At 44.8% G+C, this 13212-nt stretch overlaps 1 protein-coding gene across 2 annotated transcripts in view; it reads left to right on the top strand.

Annotated features, from left to right (window-relative positions):
- The window catches only part of BZW2 (basic leucine zipper and W2 domains 2), a 110622-nt gene that overhangs the window by 53310 nt on the left and 44100 nt on the right, over nucleotides 1-13212 (top strand). For both annotated transcript variants that reach the window (XM_040352245.1, XM_040352246.1), the window contains exons 3-4: nucleotides 3982-4158; nucleotides 10755-10858. In XM_040352245.1, coding sequence (XP_040208179.1) covers nucleotides 3982-4158; nucleotides 10755-10858 — 281 coding nt within the window. The remainder of the gene's footprint in view (nucleotides 1-3981; nucleotides 4159-10754; nucleotides 10859-13212) is intronic.

Here is a 13212-nt window from a genome sequence, read left to right as displayed (position 1 = left end):
GGGGGGAGGCTGGGTATCGGGACAACCCTAGTTTCCACCATCCCTGTGCTGAGTTCCTGGGTCTGTACACCTCATGTGCCCATTATAAGAGGTTCCCACCAACCCGGTCAGGTTTCTGCTGCTATCCATGGACTCAAAGATTTACCTTAATTTCCTGTCCTGGTGACAAGAAATTCACCAGACAGGAAGTGAGGGAAAATCTGTAACGGCTAGTTTACACTTGCTTCAAAACAAGGCTTTGGACAGGCTTTGTTAAAGCTCTCTGAATGCCAGTCAAAGCTCCTGTCACTAAATAAAGTGATTAGCTTAGAGTCCTGTTTACACCTTACTTTTGCTTGGTGCTTCGGTGGACCTTTGCCATAGACTTCTATGGAGGCTTTGAAGACACTTTGAAGCACCACTGAAGCTACGTGGGGTATAATTTTTTAAGCAATGCGGAAGCAAAGAAAAAGTAAGGTGTAAACAGGACTGCAAGCTAACATTTTATTTAGTGACAGGAGCTTTAACTAGCATTCAGAGAGCTTTAACAAAGCCTTGTTGAAGCCGAAGCAAGTGTAGATAAGTGCTAAAGCTCTCTGAATGCCAGTCAAAGCTCCTGTCACTAAATAAAATGGTTGACTTACAGTCCTGTTTACACCTTGCTTTTGCTTGGTACCTCAAAGAGACTTTGGTGGAGGGTCGACGGGGCTTTGGCGGAGCGTCGACGGGGCTTTGGCGGAGCGTCGACGGGGCTTTGGTGGAGCTTCAAGCGAGCTTTGCCATAGACTTCTATGGAGGCTTTGAAGATGCTTTGAAGCACCACTAAAGCTATAGGGGGTATAATTTGTGTAGCAAAACAAAGCAACAGCAAGGTGTAAATGGGATTGTAAGCTAACCATTTTATTTAGTGACGGGAGCTATGACTGGCGTTCAGAGAGCTTTAACAAAGCCTGTCCGAAGTCTTGTTTTGAAGCAAGTGTAAACTAGCCATCAATGGCCTGGATTTACGAAGCACTCACGCCGACGTATCTCGAGATACGCCACGTAAGTGTAAATATGCGCCGTCGTATCCGTGCGCCGTGCCCACAGAACTAAGATACGCCTTAAAACAGGCTTCAGTCCACCGGCGTAACTTGCCTACGACGGCGTAGAGTTGGCGCATATTTACGCTGGACGTTTTTGGCGCTCCCATTGATTTTCCATTCAAATATGTAAATGAGGGAGATGCGGCGATTCACGAACGTACTTGCGCCCGTCGCATAATATACGCGGTTTGCGTAAGTCGTACGTCCGGCGTAAAGTTATTCCCCATCTATGAGGCGCAACCCATGCAAAGGTATGGACCAGGGAACACAAGCCGTCGTATTTTACGTTGTTTACGTAGTACGTGAATAGGGCTGGGCGTAGGTTACGTTCACACCGTAGGCAGTGATTCGACATATCTTAGCCAGTTGTTTCGACGGGATTGTGCGCATGCGCACTGGGATACGTCCACGGGACGGCGCATGCGCCCTTTGTTTTAAGTACTTGTCTGGCACTCGGCCCAGCATTTGCATGGGGTCACGCCTCATTAGCATGGCTCACGCCCACTTCCACCTACGCTGGCTTGCGCCGAGGAAACCAGCGCAGTTTGGGAGGCAAGTGCTTTGAGAATTCTGTGCTTGCCTCTCTGCGCTGCGTCGGCGTAGCGTATATTAGATACTCTACGGCGGCATTAAAAATGCGCCGATGTATGTGAATCTGGGCCAATGTGGGTTTAAGCCCAAGCAATTGTAAATGAGCCCTAATGGGGGCACAGATACAAAAAGCTGCCAAGGGGGTCAGACCATCCCCTGCTCTACATTGTATGTATTTCTGTTGCAGATTTTCCCTCACTTTCTGTTGGGTGAAACTGTTGTCGGAACCTGACATCAAGGGAAAGTTCTCTTATAGGAGCCCCTGAGGAGCAGGGAAAATTTGATAGGGGGTTCTAATTTTTCCCCACGCTAGACAAAGCTTAAAAAAAAACTAAAAAAACTTTGTGGTTTATTTGTCAAAAGTTTGTTGCATGAATGTCAGAAGCATTTGTGCAAACTGAACAAAATGTCACAAGATTAATGCCTGTATTATCAGCTCCATCTAGTGACCAAAATGCGGTACATTTAAGTCACCATTTCTGAAAACTATACTTCCATTATGGCCACTAGAGGGAGTCGATGATACAGCCATTAATCTCTTATAGGTAGATTCACAGAGAAAGGCTTAAACTTGCGGCGGCGTAGCTTAGCCTGTTTAGGCTACGCCGCCGTAAGTTAGCTAGGCAAGTACATGATTCTCAATGTACTTGCCTGCTAATATACGGCGGCGTAGCCTAAAGCGGCGGGCGTAAGGGCACCGAATTCAAATGTCTTGGAGGGGGACGTGTTTTATGGTAATGAGGCTTGACCTCACGTTTTTTTATGTGTCTTTTCTTAATGCGCATGCGCCGGGCGCCTACATTTCCCAGGGTGAGAGCCTGATACATATGACCCCCTCCGCCTGATCGTTGCCCGCAACTTGGGCTCCTTATACCACCTTTATCAGGTGTTGGCTGGTCGTATGATCTATTGTTTTACACCACCATCTCTGTAATTTTAAAATACTGGCCCAGATTCAAGAAGCAATTGCGCCCGTGTAACCATAAGTTACACGGCGCAATTGCTTACTTGCTCCGGTGTAACGAGTGCTCCTGATTCAGGAACCTCGTTACACCGACTGCAGCCTAAAATCTGCGCGGCATAAGGCTCTTATGCCTCGCAGATTTTAGGCTGCATTCTTGCGTGTGCCGCTAGGGGGCGCTCCCATTGTGATCAGCGTGTAGTATGCAAATTGCATACTACCAACTGATTCACAAACTTGCGCGGGCCCCGCGCAAGCCAGGTACGGAGTTTCCGTACGGCAACTTTAGCGCAAGGCTGCCCTTTCTAATAGCAGGGGCAGCCAATGCTAAAGTATAGAATTTCACGGCGTTTGCTGGACGCCATTCACGTTCACTTTGAAGCAAATGACGTCCTTGCGACGTCATTTGCCGCAATGCACATCAGGAAAGTTTCCCGACGGAGCATGCGCTGTACGCTCGGCGCAGGAGCGTGCCAAATTTAAATGATTCCCGCCCCCGGCGGGATCATTTACATTGCGCGCGCTTACGCCGGGCAATTTTGCCGGCGCGCCCTCGTAATTCACGGAGCTACTGCTCCGTGAATCGAGGGCAGCGCAAAATATTTGCGTAGGCGCAGGGCAAAATCGTCATTTATGTTTTGTTTATGTTTTAATAAAATGAACTGTTTTTACCTTTTTATTACACTTTTCTGATAAATTGAATTATCTAAGTACCGATATAGTCCAATAGCCCTTGCCTATTTCCCCTGGTTTCTCTAGGTGACTGGGGTCCTAGTTTAACTCTACCTCTATTTAAAATTTCCCAGGGTGCATTGCGGCTAAGTACGTCGTACGGGCCTATTGATTTCGACGTGGACGTAAACGACGTAAATCCCGATTCGTGGACGACTTACGCAAACGACGTAAAAAACGGCGGCCATACTTTAACATTACTATTCCATCTATTAGATGGAATAACTTAAGGCCTGCTAATGCCTTACGGAAACGGCGTAAAACTACTGCGGCGGCCGGGCGTACGTTCGTGAATCGGCGTATCAACTCATTTACATATTCTACGCCGACCGCAATGGAAGCGCCACCTAGCGGCCATCCGAAAAATTGCAACCTAAGATAGGACGGCGCCAGCCGTCTTATCTTAGATATGTTTAAGCGTATCTCTGTTTGAGCATACACTTAAACATAAGTCGGCGTAGATTCTGAGTTAGGTCGGCGTATCTACTGATAAGCCGGCCTAACTCTTTCTGAATCTACCCCTTAGAAAGAATACGGCGACATTACGTTCAGCTTGCATGAATGCTTCTGATATTATAAATAGATTTATTAAATTGTGCTGAAGTAATATTTATAACATTTATTTTTCCGCAGATGAAAAAGAGAAATTTGAACCTACAGTGTTTCGGGATACGATCATCCAAGGCCTCAATGAAGCTGGCGCTGACTTGGAGGCAGTAGCGAAATTTCTTGACACAACAGGCTCCAGATTAGATTACCGCCGCTATGCTGACACGCTGTTTGACATTCTCATAGCCGGGAGCATGCTAGGTAAGGGCGAATCCGGAATTGTTTTTGGTTTTTTTTTCTGAATTTTTTTCACTTTTAGAAATGTGTCTAAATTGCAGTTTCCAAGGGTTTTCCGTTATTTGTGGCTAATTTAAAAGTATGTGCTGTGATTGATTATTCAGCAATTATTAATGGGCTCTATTCGCACCTAGCGAGACCTCCAATCCCCACATGGCATAGTCACCAGTTTGCTTATTAAATCTGTACATTAACTTCCTGCGTAACACATATACAGCGACAAGAAAAAGTATGTGAACCCCATGGCATTAACTGTTTTTGTGCATTAATTTGCCATAAAATGTGATCTGATCCTCATCTAATGCCCCGTACACACGATCAGAATTTGCGATGGCCTAAAATCCGATGGAATTTTTCGTCGGAATTTCGTTCAAGCTGTTTTACATACACACTGTCAGACCAAATTCCGACTGTCCAAAACGTGGTGAGGTAAAACACTACGATGAGCCAAGAAAAATGAAGTTCAATGCTTCCAAGCATGCGCCGGCTTGATTCTGAGCATGCGTGTTTTTTTTCTGCGTTGGAGTTGCACACAGACGATTGGAATTTCCTATTGTTTTTTTTTTCCCCAACCGAAAAAAGTAAAACAAGTTCTATTTCTTAACACCCACACACGATCGGAATTTCCGATTGAAAAAAGTCCATCTGACTTTTTTCATCGGAAATTCCGGTCGTGTGTACGCGGCATAAGTCACAACAATAGACAAACGCGATGGGCCGGATTCAGAGAGCAGTTACGACGGCGTATCTCTGGATACGCTGTCGTAACTCTGAGTGCGGGAGGTCGTATCTATGCGACTGATTCTTAGAATCGGTTACGCATAGATTTCCCTAATATCCGACCGGCGTAAGTGTCTTACACCGTCGTATCTTAGGCTGCATATTTACGCTGGCCGCTAGGTGGCGCTTCTGTAGATTTACGCGAGGAATATGCAAATTAGCTACATACGCCGATTCAGAAACGTACGTCCGCCCGGCGCATTTTTTTACGTCGTTTACGTTAGGCTTTTTCCGGCGTAAGGTTACCCCTGCTATATGAAGGGTATCCTATGTTAAGTATGGACGTCGTTCCCGCGTCGAATTTTGAAAATTTTACGTCGTTTGCGTAAGTCGTTCGCCAATAGGGCTGTACGTAAGTTACGTTCACGTCTAAAGCATTGACGATTTGCGGCGTAATTTCGAGCATGCGCACTGTGATTTTTTCATGAACGGTGCATGCGCCGTTCGTAAAAAACTTCAAATACGTGGGTTCACAATGAATTTAAATAAAACGCGCCCACATCATCCACATTTGAATTAGGCGGGCTTACGCCGGACCACATAGGTTACGCCGCCGTAACGACATTTTTGCAAAAAAATTAATAAAAATGTGTATGTATGAATGTATGTATGTATGTATACAGTGTATATATATGTGTGTGTGTGTGTATGTGTATGTGTATGTATATATATATATATGTGTATGTGTATGTATATATATATATATATATATATATATATATATATATATATATATATATATATATATATATATATATATACTGTGTGTGTGTGTGTGTGTGTGTGTGTATATATATATATATGTATATATATATATATATACATACATACATACATACATACATACATACATACATACATACATACATACATACATACATACATACATTCTTCTTTTTTTTTTTTTTTTTTTTTTACTTTTTTCTATAATAAATATCCAAAAAAATTTAACAAATATTAATCAGTTTAGGCCGATATGTATTCTAAATTTTTTTGGTTAAAGAAATTTGCAATAAGTGTATATTGATTATTTTGTGCAAAAGTTTTAGCATCTACAAAATAGGGGATAGATTTTTTGGCATTTTTATTGTTTTATTTTTTACTAGTAATGGCGGTGATAAGAGACGGCACCCTGATCCAATGCTAGGCGGGACATCGTTACAGCAGCTGCACAGTGATTCAGATCCAGCTCTGACACACAGCGTGACATCGCATTACCAGGCACTGGCAGGCTGCATGTCATGGGCACTGGCAGGCTGCATGTCATGGGCACTGGCAGGCTGCGCGTGTCATGGGCACTGGCAGGCTGCGCGTGTCATGGGCACTGGCAGGCTGCGCGTGTCATGGGCACTGGCAGGCTGCGCGTGTCATGGGCACTGGCAGGCTGCGCGTGTCATGGGCACTGGCAGGCTGCGCGTGTCATGGGCACGGGCAGGCTGCGCGTGTCATGGGCACTGGCAGGCTGCGCGTGTCATGGGCACTGGCAGGCTGCGCGTGTCATGGGCACTGGCAGGCTGCGCGTGTCATGGGCACTGGCAGGCTGCATGTCATGGGCACTGGCAGGCTGTATTTCATGGGCACTGGTAGGCTGTATTTCATGGGCACTGGTAGGCTGTACATGATGGGCACTGGCGGGCTGCATGTCATGGGCACTGGCGGGCTGCTGCATCTGATGGGCACTGGTGAGGCTGCATGGCATTGGCACTGGCAGGCTGCTACATATGGGCACAGGCACTGGTGAGGCTGCATGAAGGGCACAGGCAGGCTGCTACATCTGACTGGTACGCTGCATCTGACAGGCACTGGTGAAGCTGCATTTAATGGACACTGGTGAGGCTGCATTGATCTCCTGTATCACGTTTGCAGTCTCTGACCATCTCCTGCATCATATCTGCTAGAGGTGCACCTCATGGAAATTTTGCTAATACTATTAGCAATGTGTTCTTTGAAAAAATGTATACGTTTTATTTAAAATATAAATGACACTTTATTTAAAATATGTAAACACAGCTTCCCCGTTCTTCACTGTGGCGCCGTCATCGATCATGTGTTCCCTTTTATAGGGATACACAATCGATGACGTCACACCTACAGCCACACCCCCCTACAGTTAGAAACACAAATGAGGTCACACTTAACCCCTTCAGCGCCCCCTTGTGGTTAACTCCCAAACGGCAATTGTCATTTTCACAGTAAACAATGCATTTTTAATGCACTTTTTGCTGTGAAAATGGCAATGGTCCCAAAAATGTGTCAAAATTGTCCGATGTGTCCGCCATAATGTCGCAGTAACAAAAAAAATTACTGATCACCGCCATTAGTAGTAAAAAAAAGAAAAATAATAAAAATGCAATAAAACTATCCCCTATTTAGTAAACGCTATAAATTTTGCGCAAACCAATCGATAAACGCTTATTGCGATTTTTTTTATTTTTTTTTACCAAAAATGGGTAGAAGAATACGTATCGGCCTAAACTGAGGAAAAAAAAAATGTAATATATGTTTGGGGGATATTTATTATAGCAAAAAGTAAAAAATATTGAATTTTTTTCAAAATTGTGGCTCTATTTTTGTTTTTATAGCGAAACAAATAAAAACCGCAGAGGTGATCAAATACCACCAAAAGAAAGCTCTTTTTGTGGGGAAAAAAGGACGCCAATTTTGTTTGGAAACCACGTCGCACGACCGCGCAATTGTCAGTTAAAGCGACGCAGTGCCGAATCGCAAAAACTGGCCAGGTCCTTTAGCTGCATTTTGGTCCGGGTGTTAAGTGGTTAAAAAAAATGCTTTGATGTACAAGTGCTTTGGATTACAAGCATGTTCCTGGAACGAATTATGCTCGCAAGCCAAGGTTTTACTGTAACTGCAAAATTAAAGCGGTTGCATACCCGGCTCATTATGAAATACTTACCTTGGAACGAGGTGTGGAGAACTTACCTGGTCCACGCCGAGCGAGATGTCATCTTGCCTCGGCGTGTCTTCCGGGTATCGCCGCTCCAGGGCTGTGATTGGCTGGAGCGGCAATGTCGTCACTCCCGCGCGTGCGCGCGGGAGACTTTATTCCCGGCATGTGTTGCCATTGGGACACTTCTTTTTTTTTTTTTTTTTAAAGCAAGATTGTATCACAGTGCATCCCCTCTAAGGCTACATTGCACACCAAAGCTGATAAAAGCTATAAAAAAACGCCAGTAGCTTTGCAGGGAGCCTTTCAACGTTTTTTAGCGTTTTTGCAATAGCTTTAATCAGCGTTTTTCAGAGTAGCTTTTTTTCTTTTCTTTTTTTTTCAATGGATTACAAAACTCAAAAAAACGCTGGCACCGGCGTTTTTCAGCGTTTTGCATTTTTTTTGCGTTTTTTCCTGCCAAAAAACAGCACTTTGAACGCAAATTTCGGGCATTCAGAAAAAAGCCAATAAACTCCAAAGCTCATTAACACTAAAAAACGCCCAGGTGTGCATGGGCACATAGGCTAGCATAGAGTTCAGTTTATGGGCTTTAAAAAAAAAAGGCCAAAACGCCAATAAACTGCAGTTTATCAGCTTCCGTGTGCATGGAGCCTAATTATGTTTTCAGTCCTCTATTAACGTGCCGCAGGAAGCGATTTGACACCAGGGACAACCTAATGTGTGTCTATTAGATTTACAGTTCAGTGGATATTCAGGATAAGGAGATTTCAGCCTTTGGAGGGGATCAGATTGATACCCCTGTCACAGTCAGCCGGGACTGGGAAATCAATTTAGAAATGCTGGTAGAAGCGAGCAGACACCCGGAGGGCGGCAATAAAGCGTTGCGTTCCCGATTTGTAGATGGCGATTCACACATTGGCGGGATATTTATTTTTTTCACAGTTCTGAGGAAATTCTCATTTTAAAGTCATTGTCCACTCCGGGGGAAAATTACTAACCTGTCCGAGGAATGAAAATACGTGTGCGATGAACTATTGGGGGATAGAAAGCTGTCTGCCAGAGGCGTAAAAAACGCTGTGTGATTTATAACGCCAAGGAGACTATTTTTTTCGAAGGTTAATTCGAAGTCACACTGTTAAAAGAGTTTGGTCTAGTTAAAAGGAAGTGCATCCAATCTTTTTGTGAAAAAAAATAAATCGAAAAAAAACAAAAACAAATTGAACTGAAACAATCATGATTAACCACTTCAGCCCAAGAAGGATTTACCCCCTTAACCACTTCTGCACCTAGGACGTCGTATGATATTATAGGCGGCGGGAGGGTACACCCCCTTTCCCGCCTCCATCCGGTGCTTCTCCGGGCTCTCCCTAGGGTTGCCACCTGTCCAGGATTCACCCGGACAGTTCGGGTTTGGGATCTTGTGTCCGGGTTTCAGTCTGCCTGAAACCCGGACACATTATTCAGACTGGGCTGTGGCTCCCCAAGTAACTGAGGTAGTCACACAAAAATCTGTTGCCATTCGGGAGATGCGGGCCGCTGTCTGGGGGCAGGTTTGGCATCACTGAGGGGGAGCCACTATGTCAGCAAGAGCAGTTTGGCCACACCCACTGTTTGCCACAATGCGCTGCATTACCACTGTCTTTGAGGCACCCAAAGGTGCCCCAGGTCTTTTATTATCCTATTGTGTATACTACGGAAAAAAAACGTGCCCTGTGCCGCTAAAGTGTTCGGGTTTGGCTTGAAGAAAAGGTAGCAACCCTAGCTCTCCCGTGCCATCGGGGGCCCGGAAAAAGAATCGGCCGACTCACAACGATGGAGATTTCTGGTGACCAGATGGTCACCAGTCATCTCTGTGACCGTCAGAGGCCCAGGCGCGACATTGTGACGTCACGCCCGGGTACCCAGAGGTAAACAAAGCCGCAATCGCGGCTGAAAGCAAGAGATCTTTTTTTTTTCCTGATCTCATGCTTTCCAGCCTGGAGGAGAGATGTGGAGTCTTATTGACCTTGCATCTCTCCCATAAAGAGGACCTGTCACACACATTTCCTATTACAAGGGGTGTTTACATACCTTGTAATACGAATAAAAGTGATCCAAAAATGTTTTTTTTAAAGTGTCCCCAGTAGCTCACGCTCAGAAGCCAACACGCATGTAAGTCACATATGTAAACGCCGTTCAAACCCCACTTGTGAGGTATTGCCGCGTGCGTTGGAGCGTGTGCAACAATTCTAGCACTAGATCTCCTCTAACTGGAAAATAGTAACCTGAAAAAAAATTAAAGTGTCGCCTATGGAGATTTTTAAGTTTGGCGCCATTCCATGAGTGTGCGCGATTTTAAAGCGTGACATGTTGGGTATCTATTTACTCAACGTAACATCATCTTTCACATTATACAAAAAAATTGGGCTAACTTTACTGTTTTTTGTTATTTCTTAATTCACGAAACTGTTTTTTTTTCCCCCCCCAAAAAAAGGCGTTTGAAAAATGATTGCACAAATATCGTGTGAGATAAAAAGTTGCAATGACTGTCCTTTTATTCTCTAGGGTGTCTGCTAAAAAAATATTGATATAATGTTTGCGGGTTCTGACTAATTTTATGATTTTTATATGAGAGAAGTGCCAGAATAGGCCCGGTGCTGAAGTGGTTAATGACCAGGCCATTTTTTGTGATTTGGCACTGCGTTACTTTAACTGACAATTGCATGAATCTATCTATTGAGTGACAGGTGCAGGAGAGAGGGGGCGGCGCTCTGGCGCCCACTATGAACGCACCGCCACTGCTGGATATATATTCTATTACATAATATCTCATTACATCATATATTCTTTATCATTCTATATACGCAGTGCATAATGCATGTTTTCCTGTTCCTAGCTCCTGGCGGCACTCGCATAGACGATGGAGACAAAACCAAGGTGGCCAATCACTGCGTCTTTGGAGCCAATGAGGATTATGAGACTATGCGTAATTATGCCCAGGTAGGCTATGAAAAGTTCTAGTAGATCCCTGACGGTTTTGTATAAAAAAAAAAAATATATATATATATATATATATATATATATATATATATATATATATATATATATATCTCTTCATTCAAGTCAGACTTTTTTTATTTCGATCTTTTATATAAGGAACACAATAACTGGATTATTAAAAAATGGTATGTGATTCACAAAAAAAAAACAAAAAAAACGTTTTTTTCTTTAACTTTTTTACTAATATATATATATTAAGTTTCACTTTACTACTTCTAATAGACTTTACTGATTTCCCAGCCAAGCCCCGCCCACAGGCTTTCAGAATGTCCATTAAACATGCCTTTAGTGGCCACGGATGGTCTGTTATTGGAGAAGGGGTAATGGAAATTGGGCAGGCCTTAGTGTGGAAATCAAGGCAGAAAGTACAGTTAAAGACAGAAGTACAGTTAAATCACACCTGTTTAATAATAAAAAATAAAAAGGTAAACAGAGTAAGCGTAGTCAAAACATAGCCAGAGTTCAGTAACCAGAACGAGTAGTCGGCCAAGCCAAATGTCAAAGAGCCAGTGATAAAAGGTAGACATACAGCAAGCAGGATCTGTAGCCAGAGGGAACGTCAGTCAGGCAGATCTTCAACAGGAATGCAGGAGAAAGTCTCTTGTAATGTTAACACAGGCGAAGGCAGAGAGCAAATGAACTGGAAGGCTTTAAGTAGGCAGAGCTGACAAACAGGATCATCAACAGGTGGATCACTGTGGAGAGATGGGAGCTGGCACATTAGCGGACAGCTACCACCCCCTTGCAGCCCATGCAAACTCAACCTTAAGCTGGCCATGTATTATAGAATTTTCGTATTCAATTTCCCTTAGATTTACCGGCAAATATATAGTGCAAGGGCCCATCTGATTGCATACAAATTGAAAGTGTTTAGGTTTGACCTCATATTATATGGTTTTGATAAATTTTAAAGGAGAATTATACAAGAAAATTGTATAATGTATTGCCAGAAAATCAGTGGTTAGTAGTGTGTCAGCAGGGAGATCAGTAGTCGCACGTGTATCTGTGAGATCAGTGGTAAGCAGGATGTCAAGGGGGAAATCCGTGATCGGTAAGGTGTCTGCAGGAAGGTCAGTGGTCAGAAGGGTACTATGAGGGAGATCAGTGGTCAATAGGTTGTCAAGAAGAATATCTGTTATCAGTTGGGTGTCGGGAGGGAGATCAGGGGTCAGTTGGGTATCGGAAGGGAGATCAGGGGTCAGTTGGGTGTCGGGAGGGAGATCAGGGGTCAGTTGGGTGTCGGGAGGGAGATCAGGGGTCAGTTGGGTGTCGGGAGGGAGATCAGGGGTCAGTTGGGTGTCGGGAGGGAGCTCAGGGGTCAGTTGGGTGTCGGGAAGGAGCTCAGGGGTCAGTTGGGTGTCGGGAGGGAGCTCAGGGGTCAGTTGGGTGTCGGGAGGGAGCTCAGGGGTCAGTTGGGTGTCGGGAGGGAGCTCAAAGGTCAGTTGGGTGTCAGGAGGGAGCTCAGGGGTCAGTTGGGTGTCTGGAGAGAGCACAACGGTCAGTTGGGTGTCAGGAGAGAGCACAACAGTCAGTTGGGTGTCGGGAGAGAGCACAACGGTCAGGTTGGGTGTCGGGAGGAAGCTCAACGGTCAGGTTGGGTGTCGGTAGAGAGCTCAACGGTCAGGTTGGGTGTCGGGAGGGAGCTCAACGGTCAGGTTGGGTGTCGGGAGGGAGCTCAACGGTCAGGTTGGGTGTCGGGAGGGAGCTCAACGGTCAGGTTGGGTGTCGGGAGGGAGCTCAACGGTCAGGTTGGGTGTCGGGAGGGAGCTCAACGGTCAGGTTGGGTGTCGGGAGGGAGCTCAACGGTCTGTTGGCTGTCGGGAGGGAGCTTTTATTTTTTTTCCTTTATTTTTTTTAACCCCTACTTACCTGGTAGTGAGTTATGCAGATTTCAAGTACTTACCCACCCAGCGGATCCAGTGTTGTCAAGCTGAGATCCTGTTCTCTTCTGGCAGCACTCGGTGCTGCACCGCCATATTTTGGTGTGACATCATTCAGAGGCTGCTGGCTGTTCCATGTCCAGGCAGCGCACCCCCCGATGACACCTTGCTAGGCCCACCCCCTCCATCTTTATAGAATGAAAGGCTTTGTTGCCCCCAGGGATATGTGACGTGCATATCCCAGGAAGCAAAGGGAGGACATTGCACGCCATTCGCCTAGGCGAATTAAAGTGGTTTTATATAGTATTTGTTTTATCAAATTAGGACAATAACCTGTCTTCCTGTGTAGATGAAAGAAAATTAAGCAGAAATAAAGTACATCGAGTACTCACATGTCTATTCTATGTCCTGCAG

Source organism: Rana temporaria, chromosome 5 (assembly GCF_905171775.1).
Source record: "Rana temporaria chromosome 5, aRanTem1.1, whole genome shotgun sequence".
Lineage (NCBI taxonomy): Eukaryota > Metazoa > Chordata > Amphibia > Anura > Ranidae > Rana > Rana temporaria.
Note: the sequence above shows the minus strand (reverse complement) of the source record. Positions and strands in the feature narration are given on the sequence as shown.